General features: G+C 43.5%; 2 protein-coding genes across 2 annotated transcripts in view; one reads left to right on the forward strand and one right to left on the reverse strand.

The window, feature by feature from the left end:
- The window catches only part of ADAMTSL2 (ADAMTS like 2), a 41,392-nt gene extending 27,643 nt beyond the window's left edge, over window positions 1-13,749 (forward strand). Inside the window, exons 12-19 of the mRNA XM_070758911.1 lie at window positions 1,440-1,543; window positions 3,441-3,567; window positions 6,131-6,344; window positions 7,540-7,695; window positions 9,780-9,950; window positions 10,027-10,203; window positions 11,169-11,313; window positions 13,261-13,749. Of these exons, the coding sequence (XP_070615012.1) occupies window positions 1,440-1,543; window positions 3,441-3,567; window positions 6,131-6,344; window positions 7,540-7,695; window positions 9,780-9,950; window positions 10,027-10,203; window positions 11,169-11,313; window positions 13,261-13,379 (1,213 nt within the window). The 3' untranslated portion in view covers window positions 13,380-13,749. The remainder of the gene's footprint in view (window positions 1-1,439; window positions 1,544-3,440; window positions 3,568-6,130; window positions 6,345-7,539; window positions 7,696-9,779; window positions 9,951-10,026; window positions 10,204-11,168; window positions 11,314-13,260) is intronic.
- A 5,603-nt stretch (window positions 13,750-19,352) lies between these two features.
- The window catches only part of FAM163B (family with sequence similarity 163 member B), a 37,678-nt gene continuing 34,709 nt past the window's right edge, over window positions 19,353-22,321 (reverse strand). The window contains exon 3 of the mRNA XM_070758912.1: window positions 19,353-21,629. Within this exon, the coding sequence (XP_070615013.1) occupies window positions 21,243-21,629 (387 nt within the window). The 3' untranslated portion in view covers window positions 19,353-21,242. The remainder of the gene's footprint in view (window positions 21,630-22,321) is intronic.

The raw sequence follows: 22,321 nt of genomic DNA on the forward strand, positions 1-22,321 counted from the left end.
TGACATAGCCATGTTTTTAATGTCTTCCGGAAGTCCAGGAGTACGGCTTTGCTAGTCAGAAGGAAAGCCTGGGTATTTTCAGGTTTTTCCAGCTGGCTTCCTGTCCTTTTGAAAACTTGCATGTCATCTCTCAGATAGCGGTCAGCACTGGCCTTTCAACCAGATGTTTATTATTATTATTATTATTATTATTATTATTATTATTATTTATTAGATTTGTATGCCGCCCCTCTCCGTAGACTCGGGGCAGCTCACAATAATAACAAAGACAATATAAGAACAAATCTAATAATTTAAAAAACACTAAAAACCCCATTATTAAAAGCAAACATACACACAAACATACCATGTATAAACTGTATAGGCCTAGGGGAGATGTCTCAGTTTCCCCATGCCTGATGGCAGAGATGGGTCTTAAGAACTTTACGAAAGGCAAGGAGGGTGGGGGCAGTTCTAATCTCCAGGGGGAGCTGGTTCCAGAGGGTCGGGGCCGCCACAGAGAAAGCGCTTCTCCTGGGTCCCGCCAAATGACATTGTTTAGTCGATGGGACCCAGAGAAGGCCAACTTTGTGGGACCTAACCGGTCGCTGGGATTCGTGCGGCAGAAGGCAGTCCCAGAGATATTCTGGTCCGATGCCATGAAGGGCTTTATAGGTCATAACCAACACTTTGAATTGTGAGCGGAAATTGATCGGCAACCAATGCAGATGTGTTTTTGGCTTCCAGAGAGCCTGGGGGGGATGTTTTTACCCTCCCCCGGCTCCAGGGAAGCCTTTGGAGCCTGGAGAGGGTGAAACACGAGCCTACTGGGCCCACCAGAAGTTGGGAAACAGGCCATTTCCGGTCCACCAGAAGGCCTCTGGATAGTGGGAGAATCTGTTTTCGCCTTCCCCAGGCATTGAATTATGGGTGTGGACACTTGTGCATACGCGATAGTGAACATGCACGCTCTTTCGGCACCCAAGGGAAAAAAGGTTCGCCTTTTGTGGCGACTCTAGTCACCACACGTTTTCGAAATGCCCCCATTAAAAATCAAATTGTTCCCCTGTGGGGTGTGGGCTCCACATTGGAAACCACTGGGTTAGACCATAAAGGAGTCATTATGTGAAGTGGTCTCACAGCATGAAATTAGCTGTTTTTGGCATTAATCAGCCTACAGGTGTGTGTGTGTGTGTGTGTGTAAATGGAACTGTTTCTGCTTGTGGGTATTTTTATCCCATTCTCTCTGTTTCTAGACAGTGGAAGCTCTGCCAATAACCGGGCTGGGGATTCTGCTTGGGGAACAGGACAGGTATGTTTAACCAAACAATCCAAAACACTATTTTTAAAAGCACAACCTTATGAACATATCTTTCCCAAATTCAAACTTTGGGACCCAAACCTTTCTCTCTCTAAAATTGGCTTTGCCAGAAAAATCATTGGGCCTTTTTGTTCTTTAGGAACCGGTTGAAACTCTTTCGGAAAGGCCAAAATATGAGCCCAGCTGACATGTACCGTTGGAAGCTCTCCTCCCATGAGCCCTGCAGTTCCACATGCACCACAGGTAAGCAGCTTCTAAAAGAGCTTACAAGGGGAACCCTTGGCCAGTCTGCTTGGGAAGTGAAGCAGACCCAGCTAGCCTTTTCCGTGGTCCTGTAGCTTTCAAGGAGAGCCGATGTGCTATTATTATTATTATTATTATTATGTCAGTACAACACAGCAAACAAGATCACTATGCTGGATTTCGTATTTCACTCCACAGTCTGCATTGGTTGCCGATCAATTTCCGCTCACAATTCAAAGTGTTAGTTATGACCTATAAAGCCCTTCATGGCATCGGACCAGAATATCGCAGGGACTGCCTTCTGCCGCATGAATCCCAGCGACCGGTTAGGTCCCACAGAGTTGGCCTTCTCCAGGTCTCGTCGACTAAACAATGTCGTCTGGCGGGTCCCAGGGGAAGAGCCTTCTCTGTGGTGGCCCCGACCCTCTGGAACCAGCTCTCCCCAGAGATTAGAACTGCCCCCACCCTCCTTGCCTTCCGTAAACTTCTTAAAACTCACCTCTGCCGTCAGGCATGGGGGAATTGAGGCATTCCCCCTCCCTCTCCCGGGCCTATATAATTTATGTATGGTGTGACTGTGTGTATGACTGGTTTAATAATGGGTTTTTTTAATGTTTTTTAAATTTATTAGATTTGTTATGAATTGTCTTATTGTATGCTGTGAGCCGCCCCGAGTCTACGGAGAGGGGCGGCATACAAATCTAATAAATAATAATAATAATAATCCATCCTAGTACACCCGAGATCAAATACAACCCTGATGCCGCCTTCAGTGAAATCGAGTTTGACACCCCTGCCCTAAACCCTTCGACACACTGGTTCTTCACTCCTCCACTCGAAACAGAATACCCTACGAAAGTAGACTAACAATCCTGGGTCTAGAAAGCTTAGAACTACGACGCCTAAGACACGATCTAAGTATTGCCCACAAGATCATATGCTGCAACATTCTACCTGTCAATGACTACTTCAGCTTCAATCGCAACAACACAAGAGCACGCAACAGATTCAAACTTAATATTAACCGCTCCAAACTTGACTGTAAAAAAATGTGACTTCAGCAATCGAGCTGTCGAAGCGTGGAACTCATTACCTGACTCAGTAGTGTCAACCCCTAGCCCCCAACATTTTTCCCTTAGACTATCCTCGATTGACCTCTCCAAGTTCCTAAGAGGTCAGTAAGGGGCGTACATAAGTGCACTAGTGTGCCTTCCATCCCCTATCCAATTGTCTCTCCTCATCTCATTGATCTTTTCTTCCTTTCATATATCTTCTCCTCTATTTTTATATCTTTTATTCTATCCTTTTCTTTATATATATTACTACATGTCTATTCTCTTCAATGTGTATTGCATGGGGGAACTGAGATACTCTTTTCCCCTAGGCCTTTACAATTTATGCATGGTATGTTTGTTTGTAGGTGTGATTGGTTTTAAAATAAGGGTTTTTTAGTTGTTGTAGTATTGGATTTACATGCTGTTTTTATTATTGTTTTTAGCCGCCCCGAGTCTATGGAGAGGGGCGGCATACAAATCCAATCAATCAATCAATCAACCAATCAATCAATCAATAAATAAATAAATAAATAAATAGGACAAAATAAATAAATAAAATAAAAATAAAAAGCAGTTTAAGTTTTTTTCCCCTCAATGTGAACCAATGAACGGTCTCTTTCCCCCTATCTCATCTTGGTGAATGAGCTCAGATTACTTCTCTGTTTTTGCAGGGATTAGGGGGGTCGAGTGTAATTCATTCAAGGTGGTAAAAGGAGACCAGGAGGTGCCTTGACTTTTACAACTGCTGTGGAAATGGGAGGGGGGAAGGGTTCTGGATGACATTTGTGCAAACAGACAGCCATGGCAGTGAAGGACTGATTGCTTTGGTCTTCTGAATGCAGGAGTGATGTCCACCTATGCCATGTGCATCCGTTACGACGGCACGGAGGTGGAGGACCTTTTCTGTGATGCAGCCACGCGGCCTGAGCCCATCCACGAATTCTGTGCAGGAAGAGAATGCCAACCCAGGTTTGTCTTTTTGCTGCTTTGCTGGGGAAATCAAAGCCCAGAGGCAGCTGGGCAGCTTTTATTCCCAGGAGTCCTGTGTCTGTGCTTAGAATATTGCCGGAGTGCCCAGCCCCTTTGGTGAACTGCATAACAGACATTAATACAATTGAAGGAGTCCAGAAATGCTTCACAAGAAGAGTCCTCCACTCCTCTTCACACAACAAATTACCTTACTCCTCCAGACTTTCTTTCTTTCTTTCTTTCTTTCTTTCTTTCTTTCTTTCTATCTATCTATCTATCTATCTATCTATCTATCTATCTATCTATCTATCTATCTATCTATCTATCTATTTGATTTTTATGCCGCCCTTCTCCTTAGACTCAGGGCGGCTTACAACATGTTAGCAATAGCACTTTTTTAACAGAGCTAGGCTATTGCCCCCACAATCTGGGTCCTCATTACTACTACAATTACTGTGTTTAGAAAATTTACAGCTACGCCGCCTCCGAACTGATTTAACTGTTGTTCATAAAATCATACATCACAATGTATTCCATGTTAGCGACTACTTCACCTTTAACAACAACAGCACAAGAGCATGCAATAGATACCAACTAAATGTAAATTGCTTCAAACTAGACTGCAGAAAATACAATTTCGGCAATAGAGTGGTCAACGCCTGGAATTCACTACCGGACTCTGTTTCCCCCAATCCCAAAATCTTCAACCTTAGGTTGTCTACAATAGACCTCTCCCCTTTTCTAAGAGGTCTGTAAGGGGCATGCATAATTGCACCTTTGTGCCTACCTATCCTAATGTCTTTTTTATCTTTTCTATCTCTACTTTATACTTATATTATGTTAAACATACTACAATACAATACTATATTTGTATGACAAATAAAATAAAATAGATAGATAGATAGATAGATAGATAGATAGATAGATAGATAGATAGATAGATAGATAGATAGATTTTCCTGCATGAAGACAAGAGACCCTCCCTCCGGAACGTCAGGGGAGGCTCTGGTGTTGGACAGCCACAACACACCTATGAAAGGTAGCAAGGGAGATAATCACAATCAATTAGTTGGGGGAAAGATCAAAAGCAACATGAGAAAATATTATTTTACTGAAAGAGTAGTAGATCCTTGGAACAAACTTCCAGCAGACGTGGTAGATAAATCCACAGTAACTGAATTTAAACATGCCTGGGATAAACATATATCCATCCTAAGATAAAATACAGAAAATAGTATAAGGGCAGACTAGATGGACCATGAGGTCTTTTTCTGCCGTCAGACTTCTATGTTTCTATGTTTCTAATCCCTGACTGCAAAGCAAATGTAATTAGAAAAATAAAATGGCACACACACCCCAATCGTTTTTCATATGTGTCCAGGTCTTTAATTGTCTTAGCTGCTCTTTGCACTTTCCCCAAAGTCTCAACACATTTTTTTCTAATGCTGTCTTTGGCCGTTCTTTGCTTTCCTGACCAGATTTGCAGATTCAGGTTAACTGTTGATATTTGCAGATATTCTGTAAATATATGTTGATATTCAGAATTATGTGTCCCACCTTCCCCCCTTTTTTTTTGCAGTTGTCTTTTCTGGCTTTCAGTTTATCAGAGAAATCTTTGTGCAACATGCTGGTTTCTTCTTGGATTTGTTGTTTTTCTTTTTCAGTGATATTGTGTTGGACTGGGCACTGTGATTAGAATCTGGCCCAAAGGCAGCTGATAACCAGATCTGTGCACTTTGGAACAGAAGTTGGCAAATCTAAATGCTGCCAGCATGCTCCAAATTTGGAGGCCCTGAGTTGTTGTTGTTTTTTTTAAAAAAACCAGCTTTTGATTTAAATGTCATTTTGAGGCAACTTCACTTAAATGGGCCATCCCTTTCGGGAGATGAAGAATAGCAAAACCGAACCTGATCACAGTCCTAATCGTCTCCGAAGATCCTGGTTCCTCATCCTGGGCCTAGAAAGCCTAGAACTAAGACGCCTTAAGCAAGATCTAAATATTGCCCACAAGATCATATGCTGCAACATCCTGCCTGTCGGCAACTACTTCAGCTTCAACCACAACAACACAAGAGCACACAACAGATTTAAACTTAATATTAACCGCTCCAAACTTGACTGTAAAAAATATGACTTCAGTAACCGAGTTGTCGAAGCGTGGAACTCATTATCAGACTCCATAGTGTCATCCCCAAACCCCCAACACTTTACCCTTAGATTATCCACGGTTGACCTATCCAGATTCCTAAGAGGTCAGTAAGGGGCGAGTACAAGTGCACTAGAGTGCCTTCCGTCCCCTGTCCTATTGCTCTCCTCTATCTCCTATACCTTTCTTCTATTCCTATATCTCTTCTTCTATTCTTTCATTGATATGTTCTATTACTATACCTTCTTTTCTATTCTTTCTTAGATATATTTTACTATGAGTATCTCCTCTATAACCTTCATCATGTATTTTACTATATGTGTGTATATATATATATATACCCACTAAAACCCTCATTGTGTATTGGACAAAATAAATAAATAAAATTAAAAAAAAATACCACCTTGCCTTGGACAGGTGGGAGACCAGCAGCTGGAGCGAGTGCTCCAGGACCTGCGGAGAAGGTCACCAGTTCCGGATTGTCCGTTGCTGGAAGATGCTGTCACCGGGCCTGGACAGCTCCGTCTACAGCAACCTGTGTGAATCGGCTGACATTGCTCGGCCAGAAGAGAGGAAAGCCTGCCAGAACCCGTCCTGTGGGCCACAGTGGGAAATGTCTGAGTGGTCTGAGGTAAATTCTGGCTGAGGGGTCCCTGTGCTTCGATCCCTGTGGATGACCTCGCTGTGTGGGAAGCCTTAGAGTTGGTGGGAGCAGTGGCCATCTCTGGGAGTCTTTTCCAGTAGCTGCTGTTGTTGTTGTTGTTGTTGTTGTTGTTGTTGTTGTTGTTGTTGTTGTTATTATTATTATTATTATTATTATTATTTGTTAGATTTGTATGCCGCCCCTCTCCGGAGACTCGGAGAGGCTCACCACAACAAAACAGTACAAATCCAATGGTTAAAACAATTTAAAACCTTTAATATAAAAAACAATCATACATCTCATACAAACCATACGTAAAGCGGAAATGGCCCAGGGGAATCAATTCCCCCAGGCCTGGTGACAGAGGTGGGTTTTAAGGAGTTTGCGAAAGGCAAGGATGGTGGGGGCAGTCCTAATCTCCGGGGGGAGTTGATTCCAGAGGGTTGGGGCCACCACAGAGAAGGCTCTTCGGAGAGGGGCGGCATACAAATCTAATTAATAATAATAATAATAATAATAATAATAATTATTATTATTATTATTATTATTATTATTATTATTATCTTCCCCTCGGTCCCGCCAGACAACATAGTTTTGTCAACAGGACCCGGAGAAGGCCAACTCTGTGGGACCTAACCGGTCACTGGGATTCACGCAGCAGAAGGCGGTCTTGGAGATATGAGTTCAGTTCTAGGTAGAGGCAGATATTTCTCTCTCTGGGCTCAATGAGAATATATATCTGCTGAATGTAACTCCGCATTGGTGACAGGAAGGGCATCTGGCCATTAACACATTCTGCTCCATTCAGTTGCCCAGACTCTCCTCTGCAAGGGATTATGGCCTCGTTAAAAGAAGATGATGAGGGGTACAAATCTAATAAATAATAATAATAATAATAATAATAATAATAATAATAATAATAACAACAACAACAACAACGCTAACCAGCAGGTCTCTCTGGATGACCCTTCTCCTCTGTCCTTGTGGAAGTAACAATCAAGGTGCTTCCCCCCACCTACCCAAATTGCGCAAATCGATTCTGGGGTTCAGTTTTTTGTGGGGGGCTTGCTCCTTTTTTACGCTTCTCCTTCGGGGCAGAGGGTCAACTCTCTCGGGCCTACCATCCACCGTGAATCCAGGAGCTGCCAAAGCTAACTCTCCCTATCTCCCCTTCCCCCTGCAGTGCACAGCCAGGTGTGGCGAGAATAGTGTGGTGAGCCGAGACATCCGCTGTTCGGAAGAAGAGAGGCTGTGCAATGCCAGCACCAAGCCAGCGGCCGATCAGAATTGCACTGGGCCACCCTGCGACCGGCAGTGGACAGTCTCTGACTGGGGACCGGTAAGACTTTTGGACAGAAGGGGGTCTGGCTGACCAGGGGAGAGGGAGGCTGGGATATTTGCAGGAGCAGCGATCGGGAGGCTGCTGTGGGTCACAAGATATGGAGTGAGCCTGCCTTCCGGATCAGAGAAGGGGCGCCAGTTAATCTAGTATCTGGTTTGCAGCCCAAGGCGCGCAGTACTTAGAGTGCAGCACTGCGGGCTCCTTCAGCTAACTGCTACCTGTAGTTCAGCAGTTCAAATCTCACCACCGGCTCAAGGTTGACTCAGCCTTCCCAGGTGGGTAGAATGAGGACCCAGATTATTGGGGGAAAGAGACCAAGTCTGTAAACTGCTTAGAGAGGGCTGTAAAAGCATTGTGAAGCGATATATAAATCTAAATGCTATTGCTATTCTTCCACAAAATGAAATCACCTGACTTTTGGCTCTGGGGCTAGGCAGTCTCTGTGCATCAAAATAACTTTGAAGGCTTCAAACATTCTGATTTTGGATTTTTTAATAGCATCCCTTTTGAAACATTGACATTGCTTCCTGCAGGAAAGCAGATTCCTAGCAGGCCCAGGGAGGGGGATTGGCAGTGAAGCCAAGAGGTCAGGTAATTGGGGGAAGGGGGGATGCTCTCCTTCCCAGTCCATGATGGATGCCTCCCTGGATTTTTGCCCCACGGGGTGCACTGGATGGCCTCAAGGGTTTCCTGCAGCACCTGCCACTTCAACATGCTGCTCTGAATCCTCGGAGAGAGGCGGCATACAAATAAATAGGTAGGTAGGTAGGTAGGTAGATAAGATAGATAGATAGAGAGAGAGAGAGAGAGAGAGAGAGAGATAAGATAGAGAGAGAGAGAGAATAGAGAGAGAGAGAGAAGATAGAGAGAGAGAGAAGAGAGAGAGAAGAGAGAGAGAAGAGAGAGAGAGAGAGATAAGATAGAGAGAGATTAGATAGATAGATAGATAGATAGATAGATAGATAGATAGATAGATAGATAGATAGATAGATAGATGCTACACACAGCGTCCTGGGTAGCTCTTCTCTTAGCTCAGGGGTCCCCAACCCTTGGACTGGGGAGACCTGTGCCAGTCCGTTAGAACTGTTAAGAACAGGGCTGTGCAAGCAGCAGGTAAGCAGGTGAAGCTTCACCTGCACATACCATTTTTGTTAGAGAAACACAGAGAGAGGGACATGAGTCAAAGCCAAAGCAAACAATTATTCCTGGCAAAGAGGAACTCCCCACAGCTTCTCCTTCAGTTACTCCGCTCCAGTGGTTCCTTGTGAGGAGGAATGGGACGGCCTCCTCCCATTCCTTGACTGTAAAAAGTATGACTTTAGTAATCGGGTTGTCGAAGGGTGGAACTCATTACCAGACTCTGTAGTATCAACCCCTAACCCCCAACATTTTACCCTTAGACTCTCCACCGTTGACCTCTCCAGATTCCTAAGAGGTCAGTAAGGGGCGTACATAAGCGCACTAGAGTGCCTTCCGTCCCCTGTCCTATAGTCTCTCCTATATCTTCTATTTCTTCTCTCACATATCCTCTATAACCTTCATTGTGTATTATTGTGTATTGGACTAACTAACTAACTAACTAAACGAACGAACGAACGAACTAACTAACTAACTAACTAACTAACTAACTAACTAACTAAATAAATAAATAAATAAATAAATGACTAAACGAATGAACGAATGAATGGTTGGTTGAATAAATGAATGAATGAATGAATGGTTGGATGAATGAATGAATGAATGAATGAATGAATGAATGAATGAATGAATGAATGAATGAATGTAGCCTTGTAGCCCTTCTCTGGACTTGCCTCCGCTGTGCTCTCTTTTTCCTTTGTCTCTTTGTGGAGTAGACCTCTGTTTCTCATCAGGTGAGATTGGCTGCCTATCAGCACCACTGCCAGTCAGCAGTCAACCCTCTGTATCCGTGCAGGCAGGCAGCTCTCCATCTGGCCGACCACCTCCCCCAATGCCTGAGAGTCCAGGGACAGCATTGTCTTCAGCCCCTGGCCTGCCCCCTCCAAACCGGACTCCGAGGAAGCCATGGAAAACGTGTGTCTGTCCTTCTTTCTCCCTTGCAGTGCAGCGGGGGCTGTGGGCCAGGCCGAATGATCCGTCAGGTCTACTGCAAGAGCAGCGATGGGCGAGTGGTGCCGGAGTCCCAGTGCAACCCTGAAGCCAAGCCCCTTGCTATCCACCCCTGTGGGGAGAAGAACTGCCCTGCCAGCTGGATGGCCCAGGACTGGGAACGGGTAAGGGGTCCCTGGGAAGGGCTCTGCGGGCTGATGGCTGCCCAGGCCAGCTCTGGATCCTTCCTTCTTCTGGCAGTGCAACGCCACCTGCGGCCGAGGGTTGAAGAAGCGGACAGTCCTCTGCTTGGAGATTGTCAATGGGAAGATCAAAACCCGACCCCCTGCCACGTGCGATGCCACCAAGAAGGAGGCTGAGGAAGCCACCTGCTTTGAGCGCCCCTGCTTCAAGTGGTACACCACCCCTTGGTCTGAGGTGAGGGCCTGGGGGCTTCTGGTTCCGTTCAACGCTAGTCTTCAGAAGGAGGGTTATGAAAATACCCCTGGGGCACATCGTTTGCGTAACAGTCTTGACCTCCAGCTATACGGAGGCGGTGGCTCTTTGGCTGAAGGAGGGCCAACCTGGCCTTTGGTAATTCAATTTGTGGGACACAAAGCCAAAATAGGAACTTCCAGGAATGGACCGGCCATGGCCAAACCAGCCAACTGGATTCTAGTCCTTCCCCCACCCCAATGAAGCGTGCGTGCTCAAAACAAGGCACCCCTTTGTGGTTCTGTCAGCCTGTCTCTTATAGGGCAGAGCTAAGCCGGGGATGTTTTAGTGGCCAGGGGAATTTAAGAACCAGGAAAGTTCACAACCAGCTGCCACAATTAATTCCCTTCACGTCCCAAGACTAATGAACCCCTGGCCGGTCCCCAGCCCGGAACCTGATGTCCCCTCCCTGCTCAACCACTCCTGGGTCTCTGGGGCTTCCAAGAAAGCACAGTTGGTTCTGATCATGCCTGATGCTCCAGGCCTTAAGTGGCTCACCTTTGCCTGTCAGCCATGGTGGCTCATTGGTCACTGGCTGGAGCTCCTGCAGGTCTTGCTGGGCTGTCCAGAGACAGTGGGAGGAGGACCAGAGCCCCCACCCTCCTTGTCTTTCGCAAACTACTTAAGACCCACCTATAACGCCAGGCATGAGGAAACTGAGACATCTCCCCCAGGCTTTTTATAGTTTTATGTATGGAATGCGTGTGTTGCATGGTTTTTAAAAGAGGGGTTTTTAGATGTTTTTTAATATTAGATTTGTTTACATTGTCACACTGTTTTGTTATTGTTGTGAGCGGCCCCGAATCTTCAGAGAGGGGCGGCCTACAAATCTAATAAATAATAATTATTATTATTATTATTATTATTATTATTATTATTATTATTATTATTTTGTTCCTACTTCCCAGTGCACGAAAACCTGTGGTATTGGTATGCGGATGCGAGATGTCAAGTGTTACCAAGGAAAGGATCTTGTCCGTGGGTGTGACCCACTCCTGAAACCAGTTGCGAAGCAGACCTGTGCCCTCCATCCTTGCCCAACAGAGCCACCAGGTTAGCTGGGATGCCTGGCAGGTAGCGGGGAGGGGGTAGCTTAAGTGCCACAAGTGAGCCCTACCCGGCAGTGTTGGAGCTGGGAAGCCCGGCAGCTTCTTTATTTATTTTATTTTATTTTATTTTATTTTATTTTATTTTATTTTATTTTATTTTATTTTATTTTATTTTATTTTATTTTATTTTATTTTATTTTATTTTATTTTATTTTATTTTATTTTATTTTATTATTTTATTTATTTTATTTATTTATTTTATTTATTTTATTTATTTTATTTATTTTATTTATTTTATTTATTTTATTTATTTTATTTATTTTATTTATTTTATTTATTTATTTTATTTATTTTATTATTTTATTATTTTATTTTATTTTATTTTATTTATTTATTTATTTATTTTATTTTTTTATTTTATTCGTTCGTTCATTCATTCATTCATTCATTCATTCATTCATTCATTCATTTATTTTGTCCAGTACACAATAATACACAATGAAGGTTATAGAGGATATAGTAGAGAAAAAATATGAGATATAGGAGAGACTATAGGACAGGGGACGGAAGGCACTCTAGTGCGCTTATGTACGCCCCTTACTGACCTCTTAGGAATCTGGAGAGGTCAACCGTGGAGAGTCTAAGGGTAAAATGTTGGGGGTTAGGGGATGATACTACGGAATCCGGTAAGGAGTTCCGCGCTTCAACAACTCGATTACTAAAGTCATATTTTTTACAGTCAAGTTTGAAGGAGTTACTATTAAGCTTGAATCTGTTGTGTGCTCTTCTGTTGTTGTGGTTAAAGCTGAAGTAATTTTTGATAGGCAGGACATTGCAGCATATGATCTTGTGGGCAATACTTAGATCATGTTTAAGGCGTCGTAGTTCTAAGCTTTCAAGAACCAGGATTGTAAGTCTAGTTTCGTAGGGAATTCTGTTTCAGGTAGAGGAGTGAAGGGCTCTTCTGGTGAAGTATCTTTGGACATTTTCGAGGGTGTTAATGTCAGAAATGTAGTATAGGTTCCAAACAGATGAGCTGTATTCGAGGATGGGTCTGGTGAAAGTTTTGTAAACTCTGGTAAGTAGTGTGAGATTTCCAGAGCAGAAACTACATAGGATTAGATTAAAAACTCTTGAGGCCTTCTTAGCGATGTTGTGGCAGTGGGCTTTGGCACTTAGATCTTTAGTTATTAGTATTCCAAGGTCCTTGACCGAGTGGGGATTATCTGTGATAATTTGTTTATTCAGTTTTATTCAGTCTGTCTCTTTCCTGGTCCTCATGCTGATGTGACCACACCACAACCTTCCACATGAAACATCTGAGTGGCCCCCTCCCCATTTCCAGAAGAGCACCCATCCCCCCTCCAGAAGGACCTACTGGCCACTTGTGGGGGAGAGGGGTTTGTGGGGGCATGTGCCACATCACCCTCCTTTTACCCTGAGGGGGCAGCAGCTGAAAGGGGGAAGCAGACTCAGCCCGGAGCAAAAAGAGACCAGCACCCACTTCAGCTGGAGGAAGCAGGAATGCCCGGATTCTCCATGGAACCTGGAATTCTTTGGGCAACTTTGATAAGAGGGTCGGCTCCAAGCTTTTCTTTTTCGGGAAGAAAATGCACCTTCCCCTCAAGGAATGTTATTTTAACGGAAATAATTTGTTTGCGCCATTTTTTCAGACCCAGTGTTGGTGCAGATCCAAGGTTCCGGGAAATCCTCCGGTTCTTTGCCCTGCTCAGCCCCGCCCCCCAAAGAAAATGGCGGGGTTGATTTTGTGCAGAAGACCGAGAGCCGGAAGTGGGTGGGGGCTACCCCACATCCTTGCTGAGGCATTGTTGATGCTGCTCCGCACATGGGCAGACCGGGTGGAGGCTGGCACTGGGGCAGGCGCTGGGCCCAGTGCGGCTCTCCCTCTTGCCTGGGATGACCTCTCTGACCTTGTGGTTCTCTCCCACAGACGACAGTTGTCAGGACCAGGCAGGGACCAACTGCGCTCTGGCGATTAAGGTGAACCTCTGCGCCCACTGGTACTACAGCAAGGCCTGCTGCCGATCCTGCCGTGTACCCCGTTCCTAGAGGGGAGCAACAGCATCCCGTGTCTGAGAAGGAGAAACTGGAGCTCAGCGCCATCGGGCATCACCTTGTGGTTCTCTTTTCCTCCCAGCCGCAATGGGGACTCGACTACCAATGTCACCTACAGAAGTCTGGATTTTTCTTTTAATCCACTGGGCAAACTTTTGATCTACCTGGACACGATTCTCCTCCCACAAGTGATTTTGTCCGTGTCTATCTAGTTGCTCCCCCCTGCCGTACTTCGCACCTGCCTCTTCTGCATCGGTTTAGAGTTTGCCAGGCTATCTTTGCTGTCCTGTTACTGGGCATGTCGCCCATTGCAGGACTGGGCTCAACTCAGAATGCACACCCGAAAATAAACCAATAAGCATCATTTTTTTCAGTTCATTTCTATTTTTCGTATGATCAGGAATGTTCAATTTAGTATATCAAAACTTTTTTGGGGAAAATTCCTTAGAGATTTGTAGCCTAAAAATATATAAACTGACATGAAATGCTGAAAAAATGGGGGGGGGGGCATTTTGATCAAAATAAAAATATAAGCCTCAATTTTTTTCAGTTCAATTTTCATACCATTATGTTCAGAAATGTTCATACATGTTTCCCAGTGAAAAAAGTTTTCAAAAAGACCAAATTCAAGTACCTAAAAAAATCATTTTGGTCTGGGTCATATACGACCTGAAACAGACTCGACGTGATTTTTTTCTTTGCCCACAAACAAATTAGCCCCCACCCCCACAAATATTTTTATGATGATCAGCAATGTTAAATTGAGTAAATGAATGCCTAAGATATTAAAAATATTTTGGATTTGGAGCCTAAAAAAATATAAAGTGAAAATGGTTGCAAGCAGCCGGGGGGGGGGCTTATTTCTGATTTTTAAAAAACCAATAAGAATAATTTCTTTCAGTTCATTTATATTTTTCTTATATTCAGAAATGTTCAAACTACCAATCCCACACCAATCTTAGTAAAATTGAACACATTTTGCAAGCTAAACCATCTATAAATTGAAAACAAATTCACAAAAACGGGGGGGGGTCTGCCTTTTATAATCAAACTAAAGCAATATGCATAGTTTCTTTTAGTTCAATTTTCATATCATTGTGTGCAGAAATGTTCAGACTACGTTCCAAGTGACAAAAGTTTTCAAATTGACCAAACATAAGCACTTCAAATGAAGAGTTTTCGGTCCGGGTCAGGGTGACCCAGGAACAGACCAAGTGTGACCTCTTTTTTTTCAGCAAGAAAGAAACCCCCCACCGCCCCCCAAAAAAATGCTCATAGAGAGAACCCCTGAAATGATGAAAAGTCATAAAATTTCAAGTTTCAGATATGCAGGGAAAAATTTTTACAGGGTCTCAAACTTTGATTTCGGGTCTCACTGACCCAAACAGCACAGCAGGGTTAAATTTCTCATAGTCCTCTCAAGGCTTCGGGGGGGGGGGGGGGCACACCCCAATGCAGTGTTCCCTCTAATTTTTTTTTGGGGTGGGCGGAAAAGTATAGTGTCTGAGCGGCAGTCCCTTCGGGACTGGGCGGCACAGAAATAATTAATAAATAAATAAATAAATAAATAAATCAATCAATCAATCAATATTGTGTGTCTATAACAGTGAGCTCATAATAGGGCAACTCTATCAATATCAAAATGCCACTTAAATAGTTGAGCTAGTTTCAAACTAGATTTTGATTTTCTTTCTCTCTTCCTTACTCCCATTCTTTTTCTTTCTCTTTTCCTTCCTGTCTTTTTTCTATCTGTTTCTCTCTCTTCCTCTCTTCCTCTCTCTCTCTCCTTCCCTCTCACTCTTTCCCTCTCGGCTTCTGGGCAGGTTTGGAAAACTCCGAGTTGATGATGATTTTTAAGTGAGCGATTGCTCACTGCTCAGCTTAGAGGGAACTACGCCCCAATGAAAGGAATGCTGAAGTCTCCTCTCCAGTCCCGCAGTTAATATATAGCCCCACGTGCTGCAATGAAGAATATTTGATCCCACACATTCATTTTGGTGGGAATTGATAGGAATGACGTTTGCATCGGGTTTAGATACTACAATGGCAATAAAATCATTAAAGGCAGAAGAACTCACGCCATTTCAGGCTTAGCCACCTTGTCTTTGTTCTCACTCAATAGTAAACCCAAATTAACGAAGGGCAAGTAGTAAAGTCCACTAAATGTAACACGAGTAAGTTGCACATCTGGCAGAAATGTTTTATCTCTTAATCAAATGCTTAAATACATAATACCAGCATTATTGTATAGGATAATGAAAACATAGCTGCACTTCTTAACTCAAAAGGTCCATGGACTCTTTTTTTAAAAAAGTATTTGTTTACAAAATAATAAACTTTATCCTTTTTACTCTTGAATGGTACTTGTAAAGTGTACTTTGAATAAAGTTTCTGATATTTATGGTGGCAGCTCAGTCCCTGTAAGTTTTTTCCCGATTTGTTTTGGCAAATGGATACTATTCAAAGTGTTGGTTATGACCTATAAAGCCCTTCATGGCACCGGACCAGGATATCTGCGAGACCGCCTTCTGCCATACGAATCCTAGCGGCCGGTTAGGTCCCACAGAGTTGGCCTTCTCCGGGTCCCGTCGACTAAACAATGTCGTCTGGTGGGACTCAGGGGAAGAGCCTTCTCTGTGGCGGCTCCGACCCTCTGGAATCAACTCCCCCCCAGAGATTAGGACTGCCCCCACCCTCCTTGCCTTTTGTAAACTCCTTAAAACCCACCTCTGTCATCAGGGTTGGGGGAACTGAGACATCCCCCCCTTGCCTATGTAGTTATGTGCATGATATGACTGTGTGTATGTATTTTATCTATTGGGGTTTTTTTTTTCTTTTTAGACTCTTAAGTATTAGATTTGTTACCATGTATTGTTTTTATCACTGTTGTGAACCACTCCGAGTCTACGGAGAGGGGCAGCATACAAATCTAATAATAATAATAATAATAATAATAATAATAATAATAATAATAATAATAATATTCTACCACCCCTGATGATATTCAACAGCATGGTATCAGCAATAGAGCCCTTCAGGTTTTGGGGTTCTATAATCTCCCAGGACTGGAAATGGACACCTAGCACTAGAACCATCATTAAAAAGACACAACAAGGTGTGTTTTTCCTACGTCAACTCAGGACATTCAGCCTGCCCCAGGAGCTGTTGATACAGTTCTACAGAGTCTCATCTATAATTATCTGTTTGGTTTGGTACAGCAGCCAAACAGGGCAGGTAAAATGGACTCCAATTGACAGTTAGGACTGCCAAAAAACCCCAATCTGCCTTCCATTGTGGACCTGCACAGGTCACAAGACAAAATATCTACAGATTCCACATATCCTAGGCATAAACTATTTCAGTTCCTCCCCTCGGGACAGCACTATAGGGCACTGCATGCCAAAACAACTAGATACAGGGACAATTTTTTCTCTCGTGATGGCTGCACATCTAATTCTCACAGTGCTGTCTAATCTCTATGTATATTTACCCATTATTATTTTTATTATTATTATTATTATTATTATTATTATTATTATTATTATTATTATTATTATTATTATGTCAATACAACACAGCAAACGAGATCACTATGCTGGATTTCGTATTTCATCACCAGTCAGGCACTTCCCAAGCACCTAGGACTACGTGATGTAGCGGCGAATTATGTGTGCGGATCCCAGTAAAGCGGCCTTTTGCAATTGACAGATGGAGATTTTGTCAATTCCAATGGTTTTCAAATGTCTGCTGAGATCCTTTGGCACTGCGCCCAGCGTGCCAAGTACCACTGGGACCACTTTCACTGGCTTATGCCAGAGTCGTTGCAGCTCGATTTTTAGATCTTCATATTTCACTAATTTCTCTAGCTGCTTCTCCTCAATTCTGCTGTCCCCTGGGATTGCGATGTCGATGATCCATGCTTTCTTTTTCTCCACAATCAGGATGTCTGGTGTGTTATGCTTCAGAATTCGGTCAGTCGGAAGTCAGAAGTCCCACAGTAGTTTTGCTTGCTCCTTTTCGGGCTTATGATCCCACCCGTTCTTTGCCTATTATTTATATTTGTATATATATTTATTATTATTATTATTATTATTATTATTATTATTATTATTATTATTATTATTATTATTGATTATTGCACAGTCAGCCAGATGTTCAGACTGAGTTTAGCATTTTTGTCTACCTATCAAATCCTTACCAAGGACCTGGAACAGGCATATCTGGATGATGAAGATGAGGATGATTTGATTGCCTTCTTTACTACCCCCTCTTATTGGTATCATTATTATGATTATTATTCTGTAGTTTTGCATGCACACTGAAAGCTTATGTATGTAATCACACTTGGCCAAATAGAGTACTCAATTCAATTCAAAAGGAAGAGAAGGAAGCTGCCTGGAGCAAGGGGCTTTTTAATATTATTTTTCCCTTTTTTATATTATTTTTTCCCTTTTTATTTTCCATAGTTTTTATTAATTTATAATATGACATACAAAAAGAATACAAAAGCAAGTATAGCGGTACCTCTACTTAAGAACTTAATTCGTTCTATGACCAGGTTCATAAGTAGAAATGTTTGTAAGTAGAAGCAATTTTTCCCGTAGGAATCAATGTAAAAGCAAATAATGTGTGCAAACCCATTAGGAAAGAAATAAAAGCTTGGAATTTGGGTGGGAGAGGAGGTTTATTCTCTCTCCAAGCGTCCAGAGAAAGGAAAATGCTTCATTCGCTCTGGACTGCCAAAGCCTCCTTAAGCACCACTGAAAGGCTCTTTTGGCAGCCCAGAAAAGCCCGAGATGGCTGGGATTAAAAGGGGAATGGCCGCTCTCAAATTTCCTGGGAAATTTTTCTGGGCTCGGATTCTTAAGTAGAAAATGGTTCTTAAGAAGAGACAAAAAAATCTTGAACACCCGGTTCTTATCTAGAAAAGTTCTTAAGTAGAGCCGTTCTTAGGTAGAGGTATCACTGTACTCTAGAAGAAAACTTCCAGTATTGGGGAAATTAGGAAAGGAACGTGGATAGTGGGGCAAAGTAAGGGAAAAGGGGGGTGGGATCATTGACTTTGGTGCAGTAAAAGAAGGCACTGAGTGAAGGCCGGCGTGGCATCTCAATGCCACATTCCAAAGACGGTGGGTGGAGGGCCAGGATTCAGGGGTCGGGGGAGATGCAGGAATTTTAAGAGGAGAAATTGGTGCCTCCCGTTTCTTATATCCCCATTTTAAAAGGGCTCTTCCCCTTTTGCCCCCTCCATGTTTGTGGAGTTGGAACACTCCCCAACAGTGCAGTCAGGTGGTAGGGAAAGCAAGTAGGATGCTTGGCTGCATAGCTAGAGGTATAACAAGCAGGAAGAGGGAGATTATGATCCCGCTATATAGAGTGCTGGTGAGACCACATTTGGAATACTGTGTTCAGTTCTGGAGACCTCACCTACAAAAAGATATTGACAAAATTGAACGGGTCCAAAGACGGGCTACGAGAATGGTGGAAGGTCTTAAGCATAAAACGTATCAGGAAAGACTTAATGAACTCAATCTGTATAGTCTGGAGGACAGAAAGAAAAGGGGGGACATGATCGAAACATTTAAATATATTAAAGGGTTAAATAAGGTCCAGGAGGGAAGTGTTTTTAATAGGAAAGTGAACACAAGAACAAGGGGACACAATCTGAAGTTAGTTGGGGGAAAGATCAAAAGCAACATGAGAAAATATTATTTTACTGAAAGAGTAGTAGATCCTTGGAACAAACTTCCAACAGACGTAGTAGATAAATCCACAGTAACTGAATTTAAACATGCCTGGGATAAACATATATCCATCCTAAGATAAAATACAGAAAATAGTATAAGGGCAGACTAGATGGACCATGAGGTCTTTTTCTGCCGTCAGACTTCTATGTTTCTATGTTTCTCCCCTCTTTTCTTAAAGTTATTAAATAATTTTCTTAAATACTGTGAAAGAAACACTTCATTTGGTAACAAGGTAAGGTTTTATTTATTTTTTTTAATTTACTTTTGGAATCCAGAAGTCCTGTACATGTTTATCACAAGTAAAGGTAAATGAAAATTCATGAAACAGTTTGAATTTATTCCAAAGATATATAAAGGGGAAAATAGCCATACTTATAAGCAACAAATCGTAGCATTTTTAAGAGTGCCACTGAAACCAATACAAATTTTAAGAATTATACAAAATAGTTTTGTGGAAGCAGCAACTAGTTACAGATTCACTGAAGACCAACATGAATGCATTTTATTGGATGCAGCCAAAGCAAGACATGAATTTCGAATTAGATGGGAAAAACCCACCTGGATCAATGGCGCTACTGACACCGAACTGGCACCCATTTCTGTTCCTGGTCAAACAGCCCTTTGCCTCTTGGGCTCTCATGCCCTGTGCCTGCTCCAGAGGAGTTTGAACAGGTTGAACTCAAAGTGCCTAAACTGGTATTCTTCCACAGGTCGAATTCCCATTGTGGGCCATGAAATAGTTGGAGAACTCCCCTCCCCTCTTTTCTTAAGGTTGTTAAATAATTTTCTTAAATACTGTGAAAGAAACTCTTCATTTGGACTCCCATCATCCACAGCACCTAACTCGCGAGTGCCAGCTTTGCAAGCTACCTGAACACACTGTCAGATCCCAAATGGACCCCAAATTTTCCTCTGGTCAGTCTCCATCCCACTGCTGCCTCCAGACCCAAAGGGCTGGGGGAGCACAGGGGTGGACTAGCCTTCTCTACTCAGGTAGCCTCTAAGGGCTATCTGTCTCGTTGCCTTTTAAGTCTTATCTCCCTGCTGACATCCCATCTAGCCAGACCAACCCTCACCCGCCTGCCCCCAACTTTCCTAGAGGCAGGTTGAAGGGAGCTGCCTTCCCTGACAGCTTGCCACGGTGAATGTCGCTGCATTAATTTAACTGCCGGGGGGGGTCTCCCAGCTACAGCCTTTCTGTCCCAAAGAAAAGGAAGACCCCATGCCCAGCATCCCTGGGCACCTGCCTTCTGGGCACTCAGAAGGGAACCTGGAATGGAGGATTAAGCACAAGAGGCCCAGAGCACAGCAGAGTGACCTCTGGCCTGCCTGGCAAAAGCACTGATGTTTTTCATTGCAGGTGAGACGGGGAGTCCTGAGTGGGCAACACCACCATTCAAACAGGGGAAAGTCCTGTCCCTCCCTCCCCAGATGCCAGCCTTCAGGGTCCTCGGCAGCCCTCCACCCTCCCTGGGCAACAAAACACAGGCCAGGACCCGCATGGCAGAGACAAGCGAGGCCAGACCCAAACTAAAGCTCATCTCAATTAGATGTGGTGAACGGGGTTCCTAGCCACATTCCTGCTATGTTTCTTCCATCATTAAAAATACCTCTTGGATAGCAACCAGGGGAAGGGAGGGTCTATGGGGGGGGAACACTGCGAGGCTTCGTAGTGCAGACTGGATGTATTGGTGGGGACATTGCAGGGAAGAGGGGAATAGCCTGGATTCATATTGAGCAATTTTCAAAAACATCCGGCTCTGCTTCTGGCTCAGTTCCAGCCTTCTCCCTCACCCCCCCTCACCCCACCCCGACCCCCATCGGAAAAGCAGAGGCAACACCTTGTGCAGGCTGAAGAATGGCAAACCAGTTTGCATATTCATACAAAAGGATGTCCTGTATCAAAAACCTGACCTACAGGAAGAAAGGAAGAGCTGCTTTGACGGGGGCTTAGAAAACAGATTACTTCTACCAAGACAGCCATGCTCCTGGCCCCACTGATACAAGATGAGAGAGGAGGAGGAGGAGGAGGCTGGGAAGCAGAAGTTACCTTCAGCCTTTGGCCGAGCCTGCGAGCCGATGGGGGACGAGGCCGCTTCAGCCAGGCTGGTCAGACATCCGTGCTGATGCTGCGGCTGCGGGAGAAGGCTTCGCGCATGGCAGAGAGCCGGTTGGGGTTGAGGGCCTGGAGGCCACTGCTCAGGCCGATGGGCAGCTCCAGGTCTTCTTGGCTGATGGCCTTGTAGTTGACCAGGTCTCCCCCGTTGCGCACTTCCTCTTCGGGCTCCTGCAGGAAGAACGTCGGAGGCTCATACTGGGAGCAGCTACGGCAGCCAGTCCGTGACTGGGAGGGCTTCTTGTAGGGGGAGCGGTACAAGGAAGGGCCATTGGTCAGAGCCACATTACGGTTGCAATGCAGGGGGGGGATGTGCGAATCCGCAGGGAAGTCGGGCTCATCACCATCTTCTTCTGACTCATCCTTCTTGCAACAGTAATACTGAAAAAGAGAAACCGTTTTTTAAAATTTTTATACATACACAAGTATAACAATGACAAACAAAACAAAGAAAAAAACATATTTATATTCCCTGCTCATTCAGAATTTCAGAGAATTTTCCATTTTTACCTTATTTTTTGTTAACGCAATGCTTTGCATTTTTACATATTTGCATATTTATTTTTGAATTTTATTTATTAATTTCTTGGATTATCTTTTTATGTAATTTCTGATCTTTTATCTTTTCTTTCCTCTAGCTAATTATTTAAAAAATTCCCATATCTTATCATATTCTGAGTCTTCTTTCCCTTCTAGCTTCTTTGACAGCATATCCATCTCTGCGCAATCCACCACCTTTTCCATTACCATCCCTTCTTCTGGTATTCTATCGGATTTCCACTGTTGAGCATATATTATCCTTGCCTCTGTTAGAATATGAATAATCAAATATCGTACTTGTCCAGACAGTTCAAAGTCTTTCCCATTTGTCTAATTGAATTGAATACCCAATTTTTTTTCCCAACTTATCATAATATCCTTTACAATTTCCACATCTGCTTTGTATCTGTTCTGTCAAGCTCTCTGGTAGAATCCTCCCGAAAATTCACAGATACAAATTTCAGACACACACACGTTTGAAAATTCAAAACAATGTTCTTTATCCCGAAAATTCAAATAAACTAAGCACTCTT

Source organism: Erythrolamprus reginae, chromosome 8, assembly GCF_031021105.1.
Source record: "Erythrolamprus reginae isolate rEryReg1 chromosome 8, rEryReg1.hap1, whole genome shotgun sequence".
Classification (NCBI taxonomy): domain Eukaryota; kingdom Metazoa; phylum Chordata; class Lepidosauria; order Squamata; family Dipsadidae; genus Erythrolamprus; species Erythrolamprus reginae.